This window comes from Neofelis nebulosa, chromosome 10 (genome assembly GCF_028018385.1).
Source record: "Neofelis nebulosa isolate mNeoNeb1 chromosome 10, mNeoNeb1.pri, whole genome shotgun sequence".
NCBI lineage: Eukaryota > Metazoa > Chordata > Mammalia > Carnivora > Felidae > Neofelis > Neofelis nebulosa.
This window is the reverse complement of record NC_080791.1, coordinates 17,643,224-17,670,739: the sequence shown is the minus strand read 5'-3', so window position 1 is coordinate 17,670,739 and position 27,516 is coordinate 17,643,224. Positions and strand designations below refer to the sequence as shown.

Sequence of the window (27,516 nt, the reverse complement as noted above, 5' to 3'; positions counted from 1 at the left end):
TATAGTGACATGATAACTATAGTTATCACCATGGTGAGCATTATATATGTAATTGTCAAATCACTATGTTGTACACCTGAAACTAATATAATATTGAATGTCAACTGTACTTCAATTTTAAAAAAAGGAAATGTGAAATTCAAATATACTTCAATATACTATAGTTTCCTCATGGAAGTAAATCATCTTAATGAATATACGTATAATATTTTATTTTTTAAGTCTATTGTTTTATTTTTGAGAGGGGGGGAGGAGCAGAGAGAGAGGGAGACAGAGAATCCTAAGCAGGCTCTGTGCGGCGCACAGAGCCTGACGTGAGGCTCAAACCCATGAAACCCATGAACCATGAGATCATGATGTGAGCCAAAACCAAGAGCCAGACTGCTTAACCAACTGAGCCACCCGGGAGCCCCTATAATATTTTAAACAGTGGCAGTATAATCAGAACCCTAACTCATTCACTCAATAAATATCAAAGTGACCACTCTTCCAGGATCGATCAGTGTTGGAAAAGTAGCAATGAACAAACAGAATAAAAATATCTGCCCTCATGGAGCTTTACATTCAGGGCAGAAGAGTAAGAATACAGACAAAATAAACCAACAAAATAAAAGTTCTATGGACAAAAATAACACATGACAGGTGACAGAAGTGAAGGGGATAAAATTTCAAGTAGGTTGGTCAGGGAAGGCCTCACTGGAAAGGTAACTGTATTCTGCAACATGTAGGTGTGCAGGCAACTTTGTAAAGGAATACAAAGATAATGAGGTAAGAGTTGGAGGGAGAAGTGGAGACAAAAATGTTTCTGGGTATGTTTGTTTTAGGATTGGTAAACTCACAACGTCTGCATGCTAACGTGAACAAAAAGTTGACGATATCAGAGAAAAGGATGGCAATTGCTAGATGATGTTGTCAAGTAGGAAGAAGGAAATGCAGTCCAGGTAAACAGGGGAAGAGTCACCTTGGTATAAAACAAGACAGTCTCTCCACAACATCAGGAGAAAGGGCAGAGCATATACTATGATGAATGAAGGCAGTTGATATCTGGTAGAAGTTCACCTGCAGATACTTCAAATTTCTCAAAGAAACAGCAAGGTCATGAGCTGAGAAAGGGCAGGAGAGGAGGCGATGAGGTTTCCGGAGAGGGAAGTTGTGACACAGTCATAGAAGAGAGGAGCAAACGTGGAAGACGCCTCAGGAACCGCAGCACAATTATCTAGGGAGCATTACGGGCTGGTACTTACCCTACCACGAGGCCAAGAATAATAAAACCCATTAGTTTAAAAATCTCATAAAGACTTCTACTGGTAAAATAAAATAAAACACTATTATCATTCATGTAAGATCTTTTCCACCACTTTTTAAACTTGTGCCTCTAAACTTCAAAGAGGCCAACCAGAGTTCATTATACCAGCAATATCCTCTGGATCCCAATATATACATATATCATTTGGGTTCTCCTTTTCACTCTCTTATTATGCACTTGTATAAGCCCAAACATACGTGTATACCCCCTAAGACCTACTGTGAGAATTCAGAGCCTACAACTAATTTAAAAATAATAAGAGTAACAGTCAAGAGTAATCAGTAACTGAGACACAACATAGATGTCAGAAAGTCCAAAACAATAATGTCCAAAAATATGAGGGCAGACTGGAAGTAGGAGCCCAATACCTCAACGTACGACAGTGCAGATGACATAATATGAACTTGGTAACTTACTGCAGATCGATCCAGGAAAAACTGATGAAACTCGAGGAAGACACGCCGAGTCTCCTTGGAATTGGTCTGCTTATATAGGTCTGAATAGAGATAACAGAGCTGCAGTAGAGGAAGAAACGGAAAAGAGAAAGAAAGTGAGAAATCATGAAAAATATAATCTGCTAGATCTTCACTAGGTAGCAAAGTTTCCCACAGGTAGACCACTACAGACAATGTAATCACTACCATGCAAGGAAGTTTGCAAATAAATAACTTTTCAACTATCTTACGTATCTATCCGTATATGCTCAGCAACTCATCTTGCAGAAGTGCAAAGTTTTACAGTATAAGAATCAATGTAGGAACTCTGAATTGGCTAAATCGTCAAATACATTACCAACGTTGCAGGGTCAAACTGTGAAACTACGTGGTGTAAGAAAACAGCCAGGTGAGCAGGGCGAGATTTTAGCAGTTCAATGCTCTGGAAACAGCTGCACTGCCCATTGATCTAGAAAAGGAAATAATGATACATCAGTAACTCCACCACGCAGATGCAAAATGTAAGGTAAGCTCAGTTAAACACAACTACCCAAATTTCACTTTGACATACCCTAAAAAAATTCAACATCTTAAAAATTTCACTGGAACTTATGAGCACCTGGGCTTATGGAATCTCTCCCTCTGGAAATTAATAATCTCTTGCAAACAGCTTGGAAGAAAAACCATCTTAGGAGAACGCAAGTTCAATAGATAATTACCGAGGAACTCAGATGTCTACAAGTCAGTAAGTAAAAAAGCAGTGTAGCAACACTTCTAAAAAGGTAATGGGAGGTTTTTGCCTAATAATGAAATAGGTGTCTTCCTTTCCTTTTGAGCTAATCGCAGAAATGGTTGTATGAAAATGGAGATGTAGAAGTTTAAGTGAGACAACTCCTAGAATAATTGTATTCCCTAACTGCACTGAACACAGAAAACTAATAGTTCAACTTAAGGTAGTCTTGACTCACAATTTCCATTTAATTTCTCATGTTTAAATAAATTAAAGAAAGTTAATCTAAACAAATAATACCAATTCTTCACAATCTCTTTCAAAAAATACAAGAGGAGGGGACACTTCTGAAGTCATTTTAAGAGGACAGCATTACCCAAACATCAAAACCAAAGACATTCTAAAAAAAGAAAACTACAGATCAATATACCCCATAAAAAACAATGTAAACATCATCAGCAAAATAATAGTAAACTGAATCTGGTAATATATAAAAAGGAAAATACACTATACGACCAACTGTGGTTCATCCCAGGAAAGCAAATCTGGTCCCACATACTAATATCAATGTAATTTATCATATTAAGAGACTAAATAAAAAAAAAAAAACCTGTATGATGTCAATTATTTAACAAAGTTCAACATTCATTCGTGACAAAAAACTCTCAGCAAGTAGAAATAGAAGTAAACTTCCATAACCTAATAAACAGTATCTACAAAATACCTATAGCTAACATCGCACTTAATGATGAAAGACTAAATATCTTTCTCCCTAAGGTCAGGAAGAAGGCAAGAATGTCCTGTCTTACCACTCCAATTCAACCTCATAGTGGAAGTCCTAACCAGTACAATAAAGGTAACAACAAGAAATAAAAGATAAACAGATTGGAAACAAAGAAATCGATGTGGTTGTCTATGTGGAAAATCCCAAAAAGCCATTTAATTTTATGTATTTAAAAAAAATTTTTTTTTAATGTTTTATTTTTGAGAGAGAGAGAGAGAGAGAGAGTGAGCAAAGGAGGGGCAGAGAGAGAAAGGGAGACACAAAATGAGCTTACCTTACATTTTGCATCAGAGAATCTGAAGCAGGCTCCAGGCTCTAAGCTGTCAGCACAGAGCCTGACATGGGGCTCAAGCTCATGAACTGCAAGATCATGACCTGAGCCCAAGCCAGATGCTTAACCCACTGAGCCACCCAGGGGCCCCCCAAAAAGCTATTTTAAAAAGCTCCGAGGGGCACCTGGGTGACTCATTCAGTTAATTGTCCAACTTTGGCTCAGGTCATGATCTCAAGGTTTGTGAGTTCGAAGCCCGCAACGGGCTGTGTGCTGACAGCTCAGAGCCTGGAGCCCGCTTTGGATTCCGTGTCTCCCCCTCTCTCTGCCCTTCCCTGCTCATGCTATCTCTCAATCTCAAACATGAAATAAACAGTAAAAAAATAAAAATAAAAAGCTAAAAAAAAGGAAAGGCTCCTAGAAGTAGTGAGTTTATTAGCAAGATCATGGGATACAAAACCAAGAATCAAGCCAATCATATTTCCAAACCATTGGAATTTTAAATCAAAAAAAGATATATTTACAATTGCACCCTCCTCTCCCAAAAGGAAGTACTTTAGTGTAAATCAATCACTTCTTATCAGCTTTAAAAGCAAAGTCATTTCTATTGGTCAAAGCTAAAATAAACAACTAAGCCAAGCAATTAATCTTAGCTCTAAGATACAGCTTCAAATCTTTACAAATACAATTTCAATCTCCAAAAAGCATTCATTTTTGTAACAAAGTAAACATCTCAAATAATTAATAATTTGTTTTTTAGAAAAAAAGCCATCACCTGTTCATGTTCAGTACCAAAATCATCATCCTCTGCTCCAATAATATGAGGTGCCATTCGGGGAGAGGGGCTCCCGATGAGTGACTGAGTGTCCTGGTAACATTCAGAGAAAAAAAATAGAGAAATTATCTGTTGGTCAAATTCAGAGAAAAAATGAAGCCAAATCATCAAAAAGAAATGGTTCAGTCAACCAACCAGATTTCATTTTATTGATTTTCTTTAAGTGCTTCACTTTCAAAGAAGTGGCTCTCAAATTTTCAAGGCAATGAATCATTTTAGCAAAGAAAACCACAACAGTATCAACTGTTCTTAGGGAGAAAAAAACATTTCCTCTGGAAATAATTAACACCTTTTGCTCACTACACTCTTGGATATCTGATTCTAATCTCTGTGTACTCCACTCATTTCATATAAACCTTGTTCCAGACAGAAAGTTGGCTTCTGTAAATAATTACAATTCTCAAAAGCTAGATTAGGAAAAGTGAACGAAGACAACAAGACAAAGGAGAAATGAGAATAGAAATGATAAGATGAAGTGAGTGAAGAGGTTAACACAAAGACTTCTATTAACATCGCATAATTGAAAGCTGTCACTGAACCCTGTTTTTTCATTTTCAATTCATTTTCCTAAGTGCATAATGCAGGGTTTTTCAACCCTGGCACTGCTGACATTTTGGGCTGGATAATTCTTTGTTGTGGGGGCCGTCCTGTGCATTGTACGATGTTAAGCAGCATCCTGGGCCTCTACCCACCCACTACATGCCAGCAGCAGCCTCCCAGCCATGACAATCAAAAACGTTGCCATACACTGCCAAATGTTCCCTGAGGGACAAAATCACTCCCGGTTGCAAATCCCTGGCATAATGCAACAAAATTTTCAAGCAATCGCACAAAATTAAAATCATTTTGTATAGAAACAAAGAACCAGAGTTGCAAACACAAAAATGTAGGTTGGCAGATCTCCCTCCCGTGCCACAGCTCATCCACTTGTCAGCTCACTCACAAGGACGGACTGAGCAGGAAGAAGGCAGTGAGGGCACGAGCATACGATATAAAAAATATGCGATGTATGAGGTCCATAAATACTAAAATCAAAGGCCATACAGTATTAAGGAAATAAAAATTGGGGAGGAAACAAGGAAGGCATGAGTTTGGCTCAAACCTGACAGCAGCTGACATGCAGGATCTGGGGCTGAGCAAGGACAGTGGGGCGATCCTGACTTGGGGGCCACGTGCATCTCAGAGCTGAAGGTACGCACGTGTAGCCGCAAGATAGATGAAGTCGTATGTAGCTAAGTTTTCCCTCCTTAAGTGTGCTGCAGCCCTTTGTATTTGCGTCTTCTAACCTTGATTCTGACATTTTTACTGCTTCTTTTTTAAACTCTAAGGCTTTTGTAATTTTTTAAAAAATGGTGCAACAACAGAAATTTGTTCAGAGTGGTTGTCAAGACAACTTTTGATTTTATAGCTGTTTCCATGTCTCTGAATTTTCAATAACCCTTACGTTGCTAATTATTGACGGATCACTTGCTGTTTAATTAAATCGTTTACTATAAAACTTTATACACATCTAATTAGAAAACAAAAGCAGAATGTTAAAAGTATTCACATAAGAATATGCAAAATCCAGCAATCTCACTTCTGAAGAAATACCCGAAAGAACTAAAAGAAAGCACCTGAATAGATATTTTACACCCATGGCCACAGCAGCATGATTCACAAAAGCCAAAAGGCAGAAACAGCCCAAGTGTTCACTGACAGATCAATGGATAAGCAAAACATGGTATATGCAAACAATGGACTATTATTCAGGCTTAAAAAGGAAGGAAATTCTGACATAGGCCACAACATGGATGAACCTCGAAGACACTACGCTAAGTGAAATAAGATAGTCACAAAAGGACAAACACTGTATGATGCTACTTATGTAAGGTTCCGAACCTAGTCAAATTCAGAGTAAAACAATGGTTGTTAAGTGCTCTGGGGAGAGGAGAATGGGGAGTCAGTGTTTAATGGATACTGACTCTGAGCTGGGGAAGATGAAAAAGTTCTGGAGACAGATACGGTGACGGTTGTACACGAAGGTCAATACGATTTAATGACAATAAGCTGTATACTTAAAAATTACTAAAATGGTAAATTTTACGTTACGCATTTTTTACCACAATAAGCAAAGTAACACTGAACCACCTAATACTACTATCATGGAGTAGCTCTCCATTTATCAAATCTTACTGAATCAGTTTAAGCTTCTTCTCTCCCCACTCCCCCTCCATCCCCAAATACACAAATATCAGGGGTGTCTGTTACTGAAGTGGAAGGAAAGCGAAAGGAAGCCCTACCGCTTCATGGACTCCATACTCACAGTGTCCTGAATCACTTCGCTTTTCTCTGGGTTTTCCTCTAGATAAATCCTCTCTTTCAGGGCACTCTTGGGACTCTAAAAAAAGACATTCAGTTCATTTCAACAGGCTCCCCAAAAAGGGACAAGGAAAAATAGGGTGGAAAACAAGGTTCCGGATTTCACACTTGTATTTGAAACCACAAAGGATCTTGCATCATACCTCACTCTACTATTTTTTTTCCCCGACTTTGGCAAGGCACTTATTCTCTTGGCCTTTTGAGTTTTATGCTGATGAACAATATCACACTAACAGAATAGTTGTACCTCATCTCCAGGACTGAGGGCTAATTTCTACCAAATAAACCTAACTGGATGCCTTATGTATCTCTCAAACTAGTTATGTCAAAGTCAAACTCTGTCTTTATCCACCACTTCTAACCCCCTCTGCCCCCAACTGTTTCTTTCTATGCAAGTTAAAAGCATTTTGGCCTATTTATAGGAATGAGATTAAGTTTCTATTTTTCTGTGAGTATCGTGTAGAAGTGACGTGTGGATTCTTCTAAAATTTACAGGGTATGTTTGGGATGACCGAATACAAAACACAAAGAATATGATGTGTGGAACTTCGATTCTGGAGGATGAGGAACACTCCACAGCAAGGGAGCCATTTGTCAGAGCAGCTGAAAATGAGGTGCAAGAGATTTTTGTGTGAATGCCAACGGGGAACACGCATGCTATTTATACATATACTAAGACAGCACAAGATAAAAACAGTAGCTTCAAATATAAGCTCCACCTTGGACAAATGGACGACTCTGGGTCTTGGACAAGAGACATAAAAGATAAAGATAGAATAATCTTGTCACAGCAGAAAGCGTTGCTGATAACTTGTTATCAAGATTACTGGGAGGTCATGTTAAAAGAACACATAAGACAACTAGAAGGAGCTCCCACTGCCCAAAAAACGGACAATTTAAGCAACAAAAAGAAATAATGACTGCAATGGACTAAAACACAATAAGCAAATATGTTAAAATCTATGAATTCAAAACATCACACACGTGTGTATACACACACACACACACACACACACACATCCCCACATTGGTGACCTTTAGATCTTGTTAGGGTACCAGCTCCTCTGGAAACAGGTACATGATGGGATAAGAATCAAGTATTTATCCCGCATTTCCTGTATCAGCTATATTTTAGGGTCACCTAAAAGCTAGTAAGACAAAATTCTTTTAAAATGATTCCATCTAGTAAATATAGAAGGAATGACAAAATTATAATATCATCCTTTTGAAACCACTAAAGAATGGATGCAGGCATTTTGATCATCAGTGACTGGTGACAACATTATATAAAAGCTTAATGGAAAAGTTGATTATGAAGGAATCATGCTGACATAGTCTGCACGCTTTAAACTTACAGTCAGAGAAAGACAACCAGACATCCACCTCCTGATGTGATGTAACAGGATATACACAGTCCCACCCATGAATTGTTCTGGCCAAACAACAGCTCTTAATCTGATCAAGATTCTAGATCTCACTAATAGCTTTCAGGAAATACAGAGAGATGAACATGTTAAACAACACCATGAAAATACAATTACAATGTGGGTTGCTTTACCGGGCATATGACCCAGTTTCTGTCACAAAAGAACAGCAAGAAAAAAAAAAAAGGACATAACAAATTAAGAGACTTATGAACCAAAGGCTGAAGACCTTGACTAGATCCTGACTCAGATAAACCAACAGCAGAAAGATCATTATGAGACAATTAGGGTAATCAAATTACATACTTAGAAATTTGATTTGATAATGTTATTATGCCTGTATTTTTGAAAAAGTCCTCTTTTCTCTTCAAGACACATATTGATGAAATAATGTCATGGATTTACTTGAAAAGAATCCTGTATTTGGAGGGTGTGAAAAATGAGGGATACAGACAGAACAAGTTTGAGCACTTGTTGATGACTTCTGAGGCTGGGTGATCAAGTACGTAAAAGGGATCATTATGTTAGCCTCTATTTCTGAATAGGTTTAAAAGTTTCCAAAGTAAGTTTTTTTTAAAAATATCAGCCACAGATTCACAAAAACCAGACAGATGCTCTACATTTTAGATGCTGATTTGTGATGTACTTGCTTCTGCTGTGAGAACCGGGTACATGGGTGTTCTTCACAGCTTTCTCTGAGGTGAGCATAAGCAGGGAATTTTACAATAACAATGGTATCACAAACATTACAAGAATATTATTTTATAAAATGGGAGCAGAAAATGGGAAATAAGTAAAAGCACTGATTCAAAAGACAGTAAGACCCATTGGTTCCTGTGGTCTTAACAGAGTACAAATGAAACAAACATGGAAATCCACAAGCTAAACAAAGCACATCTTAAGCTTCCAACAGACCTTGTAGGAATTAAACTAGTTATGTGTTCAAGTAAATATCCTAGTTTGCGATGTATTATCTCTCATCTGGATTTCCACAACACCCATTTATTTACCTGGCTTTAATTTCTTCATCTATAAGATAGTGCTATTGCTTCTTTAATATTATTATGGGAGTTTAATAAAAGAATATTTGTACCGTAGGCATGACTGTGGACACAAAGTAGGAGGAAGTCAATAAATGGTAACTCTTTATTAGCCATTCAGCACACATTTGCTAGGGTCTTATTAAGCCAAGCAATCTTCTTTCCTTACAGATCTCCCTGTCTCTTTATTCCAATTCATTGCCACACCGACATGTTTCTGATCGTGCCTCTCCACTGCAAGCAAGATAGAGCCCAAACTTGCATTCATTCTGTTGTTCATTCAAATACCTATTATAGGGGTGCCTGGGTGGCTCAGTCGGTTAGGTGTCCAATTTCGGCTCAGGTCATGATCTCAAGGTTGGTGGGTTCGAGCACTACATTGGGCTCTATGCTGACAGCTCAGAGCCTAGAGCCTACTTCAGGTTCTGTGTCTCCCTCTCTCTCCATCTCTCTCCTACTCGTGCTCTCTCTCTCTCAAAGAACATTAAAAAAAAATTAAAAAAAAAACCAAATACTTACTAAACACCAAGTACATCTCAAATAATCTCAAGTCACTGGAATGTTATTTCTACACTTGCCAATTCACTCTGTGTTTCATAAAATTATATTTCTTTTTTTCTTTTAATTTTTAGGGGGGGACGAGAGAGAGAGAATCTTAAGCACAGGCTCCACACTCAGTGCAGAGCTTAACGTGGGGCTCGATCTCATGACTATGAGACGACGACCTGAGCCGAAATCAAGAGTCACATGCTCAACTGACTTAGCCACCCAGGTGCCTCCATGAAGTTGTATTTCCAACCCACATATTTTATTGTAACATTCCTCTAAATACAAGGTAAAATTCAAAGTTTTCTTTTGTACCATCTGTTCTGAATTCCTGATTGTAGGATCTGCCAGACTTTGGAGACATGGAGTCAAATAAGACTGTCCCTGTCCTCTCAAGAAACTATCAAATGGTAAAGACGAGCCATGAAAACAGGAGAAGCAGCAGTGAATCTAAAAGGAGAATGTGAGAAGGACCTCCCAAAAACAATACTTCTAGAACAACTTGAAGGCCTCTAAAACCTGAACTCAAGCCTCTGTTTCTAAGATAAATTCTAGCCATTCCATTTGTCATCCCAAATACCAGTAAAATTTTCACTGCTCTCCCAAAATGTTATGCATTTTTACTCCTCAGGGCTTTTGTTTATATTTCAGGTAATGGTACTTTAGAGCTAGATGTAGGCAGATCACATACTACCGGGATAAGTCAGCAAATTAGTTAACTCCCTTTGGCCACAGTTTTTTCTTCTGTAAAATTATGGTAACAATAGTACTACTTCATAAGGCTGTTTTGAGAATTAACTAAAATAAGTAACATAAACGAGTCATTATAGCATATGGTGTGTATGGCCAGTAAATGTTTTTTTCTTGAGTCAAAATTGAAATTTTTCATTAAAACCTTTAGCCTATCGACCAATCATAAGACTGTTATGTTAGCACTGTCTTTCCAAAAAAAAAAAAAAAATCCTCAAATTTTCCCTGAATGAAGGACTGAGTCATTGGGCCTAAGCCTCAAAAGGTGGCCTGAATGATGGCTTTAACTGGTGGCTTCCAAATTTTTTTATCACAACCTTCAATAAGAAAAAGAAATTTTAATTGTTGGGGAGCCTGGGTGGCTCAGTTGGTTGAGCGTCCGACTTTGGCTTGGGTCATGATCTTGCAGTTTGTGGGTTCGAGCCCCTCATTGGGTTCTGTGCTGACAGCTGGGAGCCTGGAGCCTGCTTCGGATTCTGTGTCTCCCTCCCTCTCTGCCCCTCCCCCGCTCATGCTCTGTCTCTCAAAAAATAAATAAAATAAACGTTAAAAAAATTTAAAAAGAGAAAGAAATTTTACATTGTTAACCAGCATACGAATGAACACACACACACGCACATGCACACATACATGTGTATATAACAAAAGTCACAAGAAGTAAGTTACCTCATCTACATTTTGCAAAGCATTATTTCCTATACTATTCTTCCTTTTTTAATGCTAGCCCGAATCCACTAAACTGACTCCATGATCTACAGTTTCCAAAACACTGGTTTAGACTATTTTCCTCCACACTTTTAAAGAGGGTGGTCTACTTTTTTAAGTCATTATTCTTATCACTGCATACCATTTACAAAGTATTGCTGAGTAAGCAACAGTGAACTTAGCTTTTAAGTACTCGTATGACTATGGTGCTACATCATATTCAATTTGAAATATTTTCTTATGATCTTCTTAACAAATACCCATGTTTATCTGGCAATTCTGGGGTTAATCAAGAAAGCATTACTAAACAAGGGCTATTAACTCAAGTCTATCTAACAGGACTAAGGCTTTTCCTCTTTGTAATGGCAAAGTGCCCCATGATTCAAGACTGAGTCACTCTGACCACAAATGGAATATTAACATGCACTTAAAGATATCAACAGTTGGCTTCTTGGTTCAGTAAAAAAACACTAGCATTATTAACTTCTCAACCCACAAACAAGAGGCCTGCTGGGAAATTCCACCTCCTCAAAAGAAACATTTGGCAATGTGTGTCTAAGGGAAAAAGTGAACTCTGGAATTAAAAGCTCATATACAACAGTGGCCAGGATTTCTGCTCATCAGATTGCTCTATTAAAGGCGGTGGTGATAAAAAGAAAGTATAAGAGAGCACCTCTTATTCGCGTCACTTAAAATCAAATATGGAAAGGAGCTGTAAAGAAGAATACAAGACCAAGACGTAGAACACTTACTTCTGCGCTGTCACTACTGGGCCGAGAAGCATCTCCGCCGCTGTAGTCAATTCTCCCTAGTCCGTCGCCAGGGTCTGCTTCTACCTCACTGACTGTCGGGGGGTCACCTAAAGACCTGGAGGACGTAACTACAGCTCCATCCTAAAACAGATTGAACACACAAACACACACACACACAAACACACCAACACAATAAAAAAAAAGTCATTACTGACTGCATAAAGAAACAGACTCACGCTGCAATCTAAACGGAGACTGGTGAAAGCTGGCCAGTTTGATGCGATCAAGAAAGTTTAAACCTTTAAAAATTTAAAGCATCAGTAGTTACTAATTCTGTGGTTCTAAAATGGCATGATCTGAATTTAGCAAAGAGAATAAAAGTTCAAACTTCTGAATAGAACAAAAAGGTTAAACTGTATAATTCATATTTCCTGCCCATTACAACAAAGATTATTACACTATAGATTCCGGTTAACTACCTTCTAACACTTTAAAATTTCAAAAAATTGCCAATTCTGGGACACAATACTATAATATAAATTATTACAGGCTTTTAGATCAGGAACCACGTTTTTATTGTTTGAACAGAATAAGACTGTTGTCTTCGCTCAGTAATTATAACAACATAAAACTGTCAACATTACTGAGGCATATGACTCAAAATTTCATAGAGATAATGGGACTAAAAGTAATGAAAAAAAAATACTGTGTAAATGGAAAGTACACCAAACCAGGAAGCCCGGAGACCTGACAGCTGTGCGACCTTGTGTAAGTCACTTAACCAGTGTAGCCCCTTATTTTCTCAACCGCATGATTTTTTGACTGTAAAATGAGATGAGGCTAGATGATCTCAAAGAATCTGCGGCTTTCTATGAACCAGTGTTTTTCACTTATAGACTCAGGAAGCATGATAAATCAAGAGCTTTTACTCAGTTTAAATGGTGCAGGTAATTTGTCCGTTTTGCTTTAAGATAAATTATAAGGAGCCTTTCATATTCCAAACATGAATATTACAGAATATAAATCTGCTTAAGCTATTTTTCTAATGAGACCATCATCTCCATAACTTATACCTATGTAACAAACTCTGTTGAAATCTAGTTTAAAATTCCAGTAAAAATATAGTTGTAAACAATATGAAAGTGCTTTGAACTCATCAGACTGGGTTTAAATCCAGTTCCGTTGCTTTTGAGGTACACGACCTCAGACAAGTTATTTCCTCTCTCTGAGGTTCTCTAAGTGTACACGTAGAATGGGGGGAAACAATAGTAGTATCTAATCTTGGAGGCTTGTTGTGAAGATTAAGCAAGAAAACGCTTGTCTCTGTATTTAGCATAATGCCTGTCATTTTATAAAATCTGCTCCTAAAAACTTAACTGCCATTCTGTTACAAAATGGCAGAATGAGTCTCAAAAATGTAAATATATGCGTCTGAATACATTTTGGTAGTTTGTTACATCAAAGCAAAAGCACTCAATTCTTTATTTAAAGTTATTACGGAACAAAGAAACATGATATCATGAGCAAGCAGAGAATTAGAAGCCCACATTTCTTTTAGTTCATCATTATTTCTGTAACATGCTACACAGGACATCCTGTTGGCCTAGGCTAGAAAAAAATCACTTTTAAAAAAGGCAACTGCAACCCTCTGAACTGAACACATTCCCAGAAGAAAAATCTCCTGCAAAAAGTTGGGTAGCATTTTTAACAGCGATGCTACCTGAGCAGAGCCTGTGGCTTTGGATAACTGCTCTTGCAGCTGAGGAATGTGTTTCTTGGCCTCTTGGATCTCTTTTAGCAATCTTTGGGCAGGTGTTCGGTTGTAATCTTCCTGCAATAACTGAAAAGTTATAAAAATATTTTGAGAATTAATTACTTATGTCAAGAAAATATAGAAAAAGTCCATTCTTAATAAATTAGCAGATGGCATTGATTACAATACTGCGTGATTGTGATCATGACAAATATCAACTCAACTATGCCCACTCACATTTTCACTGGCCTGTAAACAGCCCCATTTCTAATTTAGTACCTGCAGCCGTTCTTGTTCTTTCTGTAACATTTTTCTCAGAATTTCTACTTTCTGGTTATGAACCACATTGTTTTCCTCCTAGAAAAAAGATAAAAAAAAAACCAACAACAACAACCAAACAAAAAAGAACCAATACAGGGAAAGTGAAGCTAAAATAAATAGCAGTTATGAAGACAGGCTATTAGACATGACACTTAGAAGGTTATTGAGAAATTTCAGCCCTTTTATTTCACTTTTACTAAACTAGGTTCAAGAAAACATTAAATACTGTTTATTAGCTGGAGAAATGAAATTGCCTTAAGTACAAGAATAAGATCTTACACTTTCCATCCTTTGGATCTGTATTACCAATCCCCATGCACGACTCCTAGTACTTCCTGCCTGAAATATTAAGACAGCTCCCTAACTCCTCTCTCTTTGCTTCACAACCCTATAATATTTTATCTAATTAGCCTTCCTAAAATCACTCTCTCGCTCCCCCCAAATTTTAATAGGTTCTTACTGCCCACCCAGTTACATGTAAATGAGTCTGGTAGTTGTGATTTTTCAAGCCTCGTCTCCCACTACTTCAAGCCTTAATAGGCACCGGCCAAACGAGAGTCCTGGCAACTTCCCCCCAATACTTGGTGCTTTCTTGGCTCTTTGTTTCTCTTTATTCTATTTCTTTTACCTGGGCTACTTTTCTCCCACTGCCACCACTTAAGTGATACCCATTTTTCAAGGTCCAATTCAAATAATAGCCTTCCATAAAGTCCTTCCTTACTACAACTGGATGTACTTCCTCCCTTTGAATTGTCACAGAACTTAGTATTTTCCCCTTCATAATGCTACATTCTGCCTTTGTATTGTAATTACTCGTATACCCTTGATTCTATCTCAAACAACAAAGGTTTAAGTACCTACTATACGCCGAGCAATATTTTAAGCATTGGGGACACAACAATACACAAACAAAAATACCTCTGTCTTCTTAAACTATGTATTCTAAGATAACCAAGGACCTTGAACATAGGGTATCTTAACCGTATTTTTGTGAATGACTTCCTGTTTTGTATATGGCAGGTGTTAAATATTTGTTACTTAAATGTGTTATCCCAATACCCTATAATCATTTCAAACTATTATGTAAATTTTTATATTAGGGAGTTTTTTCTACTATCTTGAACTTGAATTTGTCAGCTCAACACTTCAGCAAAGGCACCATTATATAAACTGAGCATTTATAAAGAAGTTTTCCCCCTCTTACCCCCATGAGCACAGGACTAGTAATTCTCTCCATGTTCCCAGATGCTCCAGGTGAATGAGGGGATGTCATGATGGGAGACATATGTCCAATGACTGATGACTCTACTTCAGAATCGGCAAGTGGAATCTGGGGCGACCCAGGTGGGCGTCCCTGAACAGTGAGAGCTACATAGGAACCAGCTTTGGAGGGGTAGATAGAGGAAGGGGAGGGAAGGAAAAAGAACATTGTCACCTTTTTTTACAGCATTTCACTACTTCATCTTTGACAGTCCTATAAGATCCAGTTATGTAAGCAAGCATGATCTGCTAACCATTGCTCCAGAAAAAAAGAATCCAACTTGTCATTTCTCTTTTGCTACTCCCCTAAAAATCTAAAAGAACAGTGCCATTTTCAGTTAGCAAATTACCACTCAAAATATCAGATATTACATAAAAGCAAACACAATTTCTAGTCCCAAGAATTGTTTTTAATTTAGGGAAGAGTGTGTTAGTAGCAACCATCTACTAATGGTTATGTTCAATTAATTTCTCAAATGTAAATTTAAGGAATGATCCTATTTTAAAACGCTATAATTAGGCAGGGATTAACTAATTTTCTAGAGTATCATGATGCACTTTTAAAATAACTTTAAAAAAATGCATATGACCAAAAAAACCCACGAAAATTGGAGAAGAAAACCCAATAAATAAATAGTGAGTTTTTATTTTAAACTGTGGAGAAGACAGAAATTCACTAAGCATATTACAGGGGGAAGAAAGCACAGAAAGCAAAATCAACCCTGACCAGAAAGACTCGACAACAGACGCTCATTTATCTAGCATTGAGAAAAAAATGAGACTTTCAAATTAAGGACTTTTCTAGATAGCTGACCTTTGAATAACAAAATCTTCCTCTTAGACTTTCCAATAGAACTTTTAAATGCATTCATACTTTTCTCCCTATTTAACTGCCCATGGAACTCACTGTCAATTATTTCAGTGTCTGGGTCCTAAAAACCATTTTTTTTTTTTTAACACTTATTGGTCACAAATGCTATTATTTGGGGGTATTTTAGGTACATATACTTTTCAAGGTTTTCTTTTATTATATTTCTCTCTGTGAGAAAGTCATCTACTATGTCTTATTTACTTATCCATGTGCTTGCCTCTGTTAGCTTCCTATTTCTTCCCTTCCCTTCCCTTCCTCAGCTATGTTTCAACTGCTTTCATTTGAAATCACTTGTATTATGTCTAGAAAATGCATTCATTACACAGTAGGACATGGGGGACCTCCAGTGTAAGTATAGTATACTTTAGTATGCTATAGTATACACAGGTTTGAGGCACTGCAAATTTATATCTGTTGGACACTCAGAGTGTTTTATGCTTTAAGTTTTTAGCTAGGCTCTCGTTATTAGATAAGTCATCTTTTGCTATAGTGCTAGGATTTAACTTTTTAAGTAAAATTTACATTGGAATGGATAAAATATATAACCTAAAAAACTGAAGAAATCATATTTTTATACTCTGCAATAGTTAGTTATCAGGCATATATTTAGTTATTATCATAAGCCATCATATTTATGTAGCACATAAAAATGCATAAATCACAATCTCAGCATATAAATAATCAAATTTATTCATAAACGCAGACCTAATTTTGATTGTCCCTTTTCTTTTTAAAACATACTGAGATTAAGAACTATGATCACAGTGACCATTTAGAGCACTGGGAGTCTGATAAACGTAAAAGAATTCAAGGGTTGTTTTAAACAGTAAGATGGCCAAGGAGGAATGCCATTTATTAAATTTATCCAAAAGATGTCCAGTCTATGAAAAAAAAATGGATTAAATAAAACAGTAGTGTTTCTGCTCAGCTATAAACAACTATTTCTCACTTGTAGTCTACTTAAAAAAAATTTTTTTTTAATGTGTATTTTTGAGAGAATGAGAGAAACAGAATATGGGTGGGGGAGGGGCAGAGAGAGAGGGAGACCCAGAATCCGAAGCAGGCTCCAGGCCCTGAGCTGTCAGCACAGAGCCCAAGGACGGGCTTGACCTCATGAACCGTGAGATCGTGACCTGAGATGAAGTCAGATGCCTAACTGAGTGAGCCACCCAGGTGCCCCAATTGTAGTCTACTTTACTGTGGAATAGTCTGATGCAGAAGATTCTAAATTCTTAACTCTGGAGATTTCCAAGAGATCACTACCCTGCATTTTATTTAATCATTTACTTATCTGAGGAAACATGATTATGCCAGATGATTTTTAAAAGTTCCATTCCAGTTCATCTGGGTCATTCCATCTCAATTCTCAATCTCCTCCCCCTCAGATGACTCATGCATTTCCATATTACCATACGCTTTCCGTATTACCATATTACCAAGAATGACAAGGATATTATAATCAACCATGTATATGAAGTGGACCGAAGATAGTTATTAGTAAATTAAGAATTTTCGCCTCAGGCTTTCCTTTAATGCAGCGTTAAAGCAAACTCCAGCCAAGAGGCTAAGTCCAGCCCAGACTGTTCTGACAAAATAAAGTTTTACTGAAACACAGCCACACCCGTTCATTTACATACTGTGTATGGCTGTTCTTGTGCTACAATGACAAAGTTGACTAGCACACTGTAAGGCCCACAAATCCTAAAATATTTACTATCTGGCCTATCACAGAAAATGTTTGCTGATCCCTACTTTAAGGAATTCAGAAACCAATTAACACTAAGAATAACACTTACATTTGATTAGCTTCACCACTTCCAAATGGTTTGAATGAGTCACCAATGTACCATTCACCTTTAAGAAAATGGAAAGTGCATGTCAGGTACATTTCACTGAGAATGGATAAATTGACTTCAGGAATTATTATACATAGTACAACCCATTATAATACAACATAGTACACATAACTACATTAAAATATGTATGTATTGGGTGCAATATTCACTTTTCTCACTGTTCTATAACGTATACTCAGCAATCAAATGAAGTTGAATGCAAAATAAGGCCTTGATTTAAAGGACATTACAATTTACCATGAAAAATGACAAAATACACCATGCAACAGGTTTTCCAAGTCCTTCACAGTGAAGGACTCTTGCAAACAAAAAGGACTTCTCTGCTTTTAGTTACAAATTCTCTGATTTGTCAAAATCATACTAATTTTTTTGAAAGATAAAAAAATAAGCAATATTTCCACAATACTCAATTTCCTTTGAGTTTTCCAATCGTGACCTAATCTTTACAATGAAAATTAATTTTCAGACAGGCTAACTGTGGGAAAGGTGATCCAAAGTCTCAACTAAACCAAATTAAGATATAAATATCAAACACGGATCTACCATTATTTTTGTTGATGTAAGTAATGCTAATTTTTACAAGTTCAAATATGTCAGTGTCAAAAACAGCAGTAAAATACTAACCATGCGCACCAGAGATGATCACTATTAACCCAAGAAATTTAATCTGTGAGACACTATTTTAGCAAACACACACCAGATACACAGGCACATATACATATACATTATATCTGTCTTTTTTTCTGCAAATACTTTTTCATTCTACTGTGGATATCTTTCAGTATAGGTACACACAGACCTCATCCATTCTTTTCCTAACAGATGTAGATGAAATGGAATTTCTTTCTCTCACCCTCCATTTATGCACATTTGGCCTGTTGACAAATTTTCAATATGATAAGGCTGAAATGAATTTCCCTGGATATATACCAGTTCACATTTGTAAACTTACTTTCTTAGGTTTAAGTTCCTAAAAGCAAAGTTTCTGGTCAAAGGTTGTATATTTTTTGAAAGTATATAATCTTTGATTTGCATCAAAGATTTCCATCCAAATAGATACTACCCAATTTATACTCCCAAGTTTATGAAAACAGCCATTTTACCGTACCTAAACTATGCCAAATGTGTATTATCAATAATCTTTAAAATTCCTCACGACCAAATATATTTGCACCTACCATTTTATTTTTAAATGTTTGTTTATTTTTGAGAGAGAGCACGCACCCAAGCTGGGGAGGTGCAGAGAAAGAGGAAACAGAGGATCCGAAGCAGGCTCCGCACTGTCAGTGCACAGCCCGATGTGGGGCTTGAACTCACAAACTGTGAGATCATGACCTGAGCTCAAGTCAGATGCTCAACCGACTGAGCCACCCACCCAGGCGCCCCTCACTCACCATTTTAATTTCTACTTCTTTGTTATCAGTGAGGTGAGATATATTCTCTATAATATTTATTTCAGTTACTTTGGGGAACTGATAAAATTCTCTGCCTATTTTTCTATTAAGCTATTTATTTATTCTTTTCTTAGGAATTTAAAAATGCTCTTTACAAGCAAGGATATCCTACTCTATACTAAGTTTCAAATATTTTTTTTCCAGGTAGTTGTAAATACATTCATGGTGTGTTTTCCTGTACAGTAATTTGATTTTAAGTATTCAAATTACTCAACTGTCTCAAGAATAATTACTAACTGGGGCGCCTGGGTGGCTCCGTCGGTTAAGCATCCAACTCTTGATTACGGCAGAGCATCAGGCTCTGCACTGACAAGTGTGGAGCCTGCTTGGAAGTGTCTCTCCCTCTCTCTGCCCCTCTCCCACTTGCGTGCGTGCTCTCTTTCCCTCTTTCTCTCTCAAAGTAAATAAACAAGCTTAAAAAAAAAGAGTAATTAGTAACCAATCCACTCTTTTCATGCTTGTCAGAATTCCAGGCTTGTTTCTGGACTGATAGGTCTATATCTAGACTAGAGCCACTTGCTTTGAATTAATCCCTACATCTCATCTCACACATACCCATACACATAACATGTGTTTGGTTTTTTTTAGCTATTCTTCTACCTCTGTAAAATCCATTTGGAAGAATCATCAGTTTCACAAGTAATGACACATCTCCTCAATCATATTAGTATATTTTGATGAGACTTTCTTGCTAACAGATTAGTCTGGAGAGAAATGATCTTTATAACTGACTTACTTTCCTATCCCAGAACAAGACTCCATTTATTCGAGTCTTTTATTATGCCCTTCAGTAGAGTAATATTAACCTTAAAATAAATAAGTTTTTTATAAATACATCCTATATAATGCACTGTTTTTGTAAAACTCCAAGTGAAAAATCCAATCCAAAAAACAAATCCAACCCCAAATATGGCTAATATATGCTGTTTTTTAATCTACCATAAATTCCATCTTTTCCTTACCTTGATGATTCGATCACCTGTCTGTACTCCAGCCCGCATGGCTGCTCCATCTGTAAGAAAAATTAATTACTCAAAATGTAATTCATTTGCCATGTACTGATAATCTTCTTGAAAAAGGCAACATAACCAAATGGTTAAAAAACATGGGCTCTGCCACTCACTAGTTGTGTGACCATAAAATCAGTCAATTTTATGTTTTCTTACTCTAAGCCTCAATATCACCTATAAAATGGGGATGAAAAATACCTACCTCAAACTATAGTATCCAAATAAAGTATCTGACATAGAGTAACAGAACATATTATTATCATTTTGGGAAAAGTAGATGTTTTTGAGCATATAACCATTTCTTTAATCTGGTCTACCAAAATATCTCTGGTGCCATGAAAAAATAAAAGTCCATAAATTTCTGTAAGTGATAATGAATAAACATGAACAAGGAGTCATACGGTTTCTAAAACTATATGAGACTGTTTTCTTCCTAGTGAGTACAAAGAAAATCACCTAGGGTAAATTTGTACCTATAAATATGACACTAAAGACTGATCTAGCCCAACAGGCCACATGACCAGCAATGCATGTGATTATTTTATTATGCGCAAGAAATATGAAGCTTTTCTGTTCTTACTCTGTTTGCTCCCAAGTGACAAGACTATTTTAAAAAATGCCTTGCCTTCTTTGACAGACTGTACGAAGACTGGATTGTCTCCACTGACCGTCAGCCCAAATCCATTGTCATCCTTCTGGATGATCACACAACGCTGAACAAGACCTGCACAAGAACCACAGGGTAAAGAGAGAAGGAAGAGAAAATGGAGAGAAAAAGACATTATTACATATTAATAATGAACTGTAATGAACTGTATTCTATCTGGAGAAACACAAGATGACATGTGAGGCCCTTATCACAAATCAGAGTACTAACCCCATAAACAAAACAAACACAAGAACATCACGAAGAGCCATATATGTTGGTCTCTCACTGGAGAGGTAGAGTAGAATTGCCTCAAGATTAAAAACAGCTACGGCAAAGTGGAAAAGATGAATTATTAGAGAGGAGACAGAACGGAAGCCTATTCACATCTCTGCTATTTATGTGTAACACAAAATCCTCCCCACCGCACTGTGTTTTTCGGTGCTCTAGTTAGTATTTAAACCCAAGAAAATCAAGTATTTGGGGACATAAGGCTAGAAGCATCCCCTGGTAAACCCTAGAGAAATCCAATCTCACTCTCAGAAAAATCTACTCAGAAAAAAACTGACTATGTGAGGGAAACTGACTATACAAAGAAGAGCACCGGCAGATCTTCTCCCAAAACGAACAAGTTCAAAGACAGACCCCGGCTCATAGAAAAAATAAACAGAAAGGAGAAAAAAGTAGAAAAGACAAAGAAAGAACCTGCGAGCTCAACCAGTTCATTTCTTTCACACACTCACCTGGATTCTACAGGAGAACTGTTTTCCTTTTAGCTAGACAGCAAACAAAAGTAGTCAAGGCAAGGCGAGAGAAAGAGGGCCACAACCAGAGGAAGAGAGATGTCCCATCACAGAACCCTGATTGACACCCAAGGCTGTTTGATCACAGATCAAGATCTAAAGATCCTGAACTCTGTGTTAGCCAGAGATTTAACACTTTCAGCTTTGCAGTATCTAAATGCTTCACCAAAAATCAATATACAAAATATGGAGAATAATGCAAGTATAGTGATGATGAGAAAATAAAAATTTCTTCAGAATAAAGATTTTTATACAAAGAGCATGACCTTTTAAATAAGTCTGATGCACAAAACAAAGGGTATGTTAAAGATTGCATGTTAATGAATACACGTATTTCTCGCTGTCGTGCAATGTCACAAGTATGTGAGCCTACTACAACCGAAAGCCTGGAATAAGTATATCACAGTACAGGAAACACAAACTATGAACCTCACTCATAACCCTACGTGAGAAATTAAAGTGAATCATGGACCTAAACACAAAGGTTTCAACTTTTCATAAGAAAACACAGGAAAAAATCATCAAGACCTTAGGGTAGGCAGAGATCTTTTAGGATGCAAAATGCATCAACCATAGAAGAAAAAAAAATCATACATTGGACTCAAAATTTTAAATATCTGCTCTTCCAAACACTGATAAATGAAAAGGCAAGCCACAGAGTAGGAGAAAATATTCACGACACAAATATCTGATAAAGGACTTGTATCTTTATTATATTTAAACAACAACAACTCTACAATTCAATAATAGGGGACACATTTTACTTTATTTATTTTAAATGTTAATTTATTTTTGTGAGAGAGAGACAGAGAGAGACAGAGCATGAGCAGGGGAGGGAGACACAGAGTCCGAACCAGGCTCTAGGCTTTGAGCTGTCAGCACAGAGCCTGACGCGGGCCTGAACTCTCGAACGGCAAGATCATGACCAGAGCCAAAGTCAGCTGCTTAACCGACTGAGCCACCCAGGCGCCCCTAGGGGACACCTTTTAAAAACAGCAAACGATTTTGGGGCACCTGGCTGGATCAGTCAGTGAAGCATGTGACTCTTGAACTCGGGGTTGTGAGTTCAAGCTCCATGCTGGGTGTGGAGATTACTTAAAAATAAAATTATATTGGGGCGCCTGGGTGGCTCAGTCGGTTAAGCGGCCGACTTCGGCTCGGGTCATGATCTTGCGGTCCGTGAGTTCAAGCCCCGCGTCGGGCTCTGTGCTGACAGCTCAGAGCCTGGGGCCTGTTTCAGATTCTGTGTCTCCCTCTCTCTGACCCTCCCCTGTTCATGCTCTGTCTCTCCCTGTCTCAAAAATAAATAAAACATATTAAAAAATAAATAAATAAAATTATATATAAAAAAAGAAAAAGAATAAAAGATCTAAATAAACGCATCACAAAGAAAGATACTGAATGGCCAATAAGCACAGGTAAAGGTGCTCAACATCTGCAGTCATCAGGAAGATGCACATTAAGATACAATGAGATACTACTATACGGTAACTAGAAATGGCTAAAAATAAAAAGACTGATAATATCAAATGTTAGCAAGGATGTGGAGCAACTGGAATGCTCATGCACTGCTGATAGGAGTGTAAAATGGTACAAATGCTTTGGAAAACAGTTTAGAAATTTCTTATAAACATGAGTACTCGAATCAAAAGGTGAGTATGCATTTACACATGACACAACAATTTCACTCCCAAGAGAAATGAAAACCCATGTCCACGTAAAGACTGGTACACAAACATTCACAGCACTTTTGTTCATAAGAGCCAAAAACTAGAAACAACTCTAACGTCCATCAACATGTGAATGGATAAACATACTGTTGTGTATCCGTTATAAAAAATACTACTTGGCAAGGAAAAAAAAAAAAAAAAAAGGAATAACTCACACGTGTAGCAAACATGTAAGAATCACAAAAACATCATGCTAAACAGAAGAAAACAGATACAAAAGAGAGTACATACTATGTTATTCCAAATGGAGAACAGGCAAAACTGAAGAACAGTAACAAAAGCAGATTAGTGGTTGCCTAGGGGCAGGGTTGGGAGGAAGGGTAAGAATGACCACAAAGAGACACGCAGGAACTTTCTGGGGTGATGGTCCTGTATCTTAATTAAGGTAATGGTTACATGAATGTATTCATTTGTCAAAACTCATCCAACGGTACACTTAAAAGGACTGCAACTTATTTTATACAAATTGTACCTCAAGAAAGTTGATTTTCAATATCAAAATCTGTTAACCCTCAATTCTAGAGACTACTCAACACCAAACAGTATTTGAATTAGCAAATTCACCACTTCCACAAAACAGTACATTGAAACCGGGAAAGAGGAAAGATAATCTATCAGAATTCAATGTTTGACTTAATGTTGCGTCCTTCAAGTAATTAGGAAAAGTTATAAAATCAAGGAAGAAGTGTTCTTTGTAAATTTCTAGTACATAATACAATCAATATAAGAATCAGACTAGAATAAGAGCAATGGTTTATCAGAATCTTTAAAAAGCCATGCCCGGTATTAGAAAAATAAATATTTGATGATCTATTTCCTTTAAAATTATTTAAAATTTGTTTTTTAAATTTTTTAAATGTTTATTTTTATTTTTGAGAGAGACCAAGCATGAGCAGGGGAGAGGCAGAGAAAGAGGGAGAGAGAGAATTCCAAGCAGGCTCTGAGCTGTCAGCACAGAGCCCAACATGAGGCTCGAACTCATGAACTATGAGATCATGACCTGAGCTGAAGTCGGACGTTTAACCACCTGAGCCACCCAGGTGCCCCTGAAATTTCAAAGTAAGATATCATGACTTTAAAATAAAAATCAAGACAGCTGCAACACTGAATATAGAGATTTTTCTCACACTTATATCTATGTTCCCCAGTTCTCCTACCCCACCTCCCAAGAGCTGAAAAATCAGTGAATTAAAGGTTTCTAATGTTGGGATTTGCTGTGCTAAGCCACTGGCCTTCTTAAACAGACTGGTTTTTTGATCCCTGTAGAGAACAGGATGCTTGTAAAAAATGAGGGAGAGGAGCAATGGGCATTAAGAGTTTTGCTACGTTTGTGTATTTCACTTGAATATAATATATATTAAGTACTTAGCTTAATGCCTGACAAACATAAATAACGGCTCATAAATGTTATTATTTTATTATGATGAGGGGTAGCATGCCCTTGGATTTTCATGCTCAGAAATATAATACTCATCTCTCCATGCCATCAATAAAAAATCAATTAATAAACACTTTTAACTTATGGGCAACTGGGTGGCTCAGTCAATTAAGCGTCCAACTCTTGGTTTGGGTTCAGATCGTGATCTCATGATTCATGAGTTCAAGCCCTTTGTTGGGTTCTGTGCTGACACTGTGGAGCCTGCTTGCGATTCTCTCTCTCTCTCTGTCTGCACCCCTGCCTCCATTCTCTCTCTCTCAAAATAAATTAAAAAAAAAAAAACAAAACACAACATTTTTCTGTTAAGCTCCTGTCATTAATGGGAATGCTCCTTAAAAGGATCAATCCTCATTTATGTCTTTGTCTAAATTTCATTTTGTTTTGTTTTAACAAAACAAGCAAATTAGATTTGGGTGGGGAAGGAATAGAGAAGGGAAATATTACAGAGTAGGGCTTCTTCTTATAAGAAGGCAACGTTAGAATACGGGAGATAGCAAGAAGGCCTCGAGAAACAAATCACCTTCTCTTATAAGCTTTTCCTAAACATCCAGACTAGGTCGGGTACCCCCTTACAGACTGCACCCTCTTGTTATGCCCACAGTATCATTATCATTCACAATTGACTCCTATTTCTTTTTCTCTTCTCACTAGATTATATGCTTCAAGAATATAGGGTCTCTATCTTGTTTACAATCTTATCTCAGGAACTGGCACATGTTGAGACACAGAGAAATTTTCTTTAATTGGAAAAGTTGAGGAGTCTAGAGATGGAAGTTCAGAAAAGAAAGTCATTAATAAGAGAGGAAAAAAATCCATCACCGTCAATTTCAGCAACTATGTCTAGGGTCCTAACAGACTGCTAAAATTTGAATGATATAGTAGAATTACCTCAGAATACTGCAAACCTGTTTTCTACAATTCAAAACTGTCCAGCTTGATCACTTTTCCCTCTTAATTCTACATCAAAAGGAGATGAGGACCAAAGGAGAAGAGCAAACAGAGAAAGAGCTATGTACATATCCTATTTATCTTTCTCCTCTCCCCAACCCCACTATATTGTCCATTTATTATTATTCTGTCTGCTAATCTGAGAATCTGATATACTTTAACATATAAGAACTACTAGAACAATACAAAAAGAAAACATGACTTACATATACAGTCGATTCAGAATCCACGGAATTCAAATTAATGATCCTATTTTGTCCTATGAATCTATGCCATCTGCAAAACCTTAGATTGGGGGTCGTAATTAACTAAAAACTAAGCTGTTGTTCCATTCAAAATTCAGAAATCCGGTCTTTCAAATGCTTAGATCTATTATGTTCCTTCCCATTGAAAATCAAATAAAATGCTTTTCTTTTTTCTCGGGGGAAAGTATTTTTTTTTATGTTTATTTATTTATTTTTGGGAGAGAGAGTGCAAACAGGGGATGGGAAGGGAGAGAGGGAGACAAAGAATCTGAAGCAGGCTCCAGGCTCTGAGCTGTCAGCAGAGAGCCCGACGCGGGGCTTGAACTCACGAACCACAAGATCATGTTCCGAGCCAAAGTCAGGAGCTTAACCAAGCCACCCAGGCGCCTCATTGGGAGAAATGTTCTACTTGTTGTAGACCAGAAGCTGTTTTAACCCAAATCTCACCCTTAACACCCTTAACGCTGAAATCACCAATACACCGACAATGAAATCACCAAAGATTAAATTATTATATCACTGAAATATCCTTTTTGACAAACTAGAACCCACTTTCTTAATTTAACAAATTTGCATTGAACATCTGTCCACTAGTTATTTAATACCACAGTCTATAGGTGTTGTGAAAAGTACAAAACTACTAGAAGCCTTTGCTCTCCAAGAACTTAAAATCTTGGCAGGAAAGGACAAAAGAGAAACAAATAGAGAAACAATGACAATGTTTAATAAAGAGTCCAAGTATGGTACAGATAACAGGCCCTGTATGTTATAAAAGAAGGGAAAGATAACAGTGGAGTCCTAACTCCGAAACAGCCATTTTCAAATTTCACTGATTAAAAACAAACCAACCGACAAACACCGTCCACCATTTTTACTTTTTCTGGTTTTTACAAACACATGTAGTTCATAGTTTGTTTGTGGGTCTGTCTTGCTGAATCACTTACTGTCTGTGATAACTGCATACAACGTGTTGACCTCTGAGTATGAGTTTCTATACAGTGGCAAGTCACTTTGAAGCTGCATCCAAGTGCCATGTGTGAAGACAGGCAGAGAGTGCTCAACAAGTAAGATAATGGTGAGGCTCAACCTCCCCTGAAACTTGGTCATGGTAATACTTCCTCATTCCCATTGTTCTTGGTGCCATATGAAGATTGTTTTCACAGCTATCCACTTGTTAAGGGCATACGGAGCACTGGTAAACAAGTGCCTATCTCTATTACGGTACTTACCAAAACGTATTAAG

At 37.2% G+C, this 27,516-nt stretch overlaps 1 protein-coding gene across 5 annotated transcripts in view; it reads right to left on the bottom strand.

The window, feature by feature from the left end:
* ARHGEF12 (Rho guanine nucleotide exchange factor 12) overlaps positions 1 to 27,516 on the bottom strand; it is a 150,740-nt gene that overhangs the window by 41,760 nt on the left and 81,464 nt on the right. For 3 of the 5 annotated variants that reach the window (XM_058687065.1, XM_058687066.1, XM_058687069.1), the window contains 11 exons: positions 21,089 to 21,187; positions 20,416 to 20,465; positions 17,940 to 17,997; positions 15,217 to 15,395; positions 13,971 to 14,048; positions 13,659 to 13,778; positions 11,939 to 12,079; positions 6,666 to 6,740; positions 4,301 to 4,393; positions 2,099 to 2,209; positions 1,723 to 1,821 (listed from right to left, as the gene is read on the bottom strand). In XM_058687065.1, the coding sequence (XP_058543048.1) occupies positions 1,723 to 1,821; positions 2,099 to 2,209; positions 4,301 to 4,393; positions 6,666 to 6,740; positions 11,939 to 12,079; positions 13,659 to 13,778; positions 13,971 to 14,048; positions 15,217 to 15,395; positions 17,940 to 17,997; positions 20,416 to 20,465; positions 21,089 to 21,187 (1,103 nt within the window). The remainder of the gene's footprint in view (positions 1 to 1,722; positions 1,822 to 2,098; positions 2,210 to 4,300; positions 4,394 to 6,665; positions 6,741 to 11,938; positions 12,080 to 13,658; positions 13,779 to 13,970; positions 14,049 to 15,216; positions 15,396 to 17,939; positions 17,998 to 20,415; positions 20,466 to 21,088; positions 21,188 to 27,516) is intronic. The other 2 variants (XM_058687067.1, XM_058687068.1) reach the window with 2 other exon arrangements.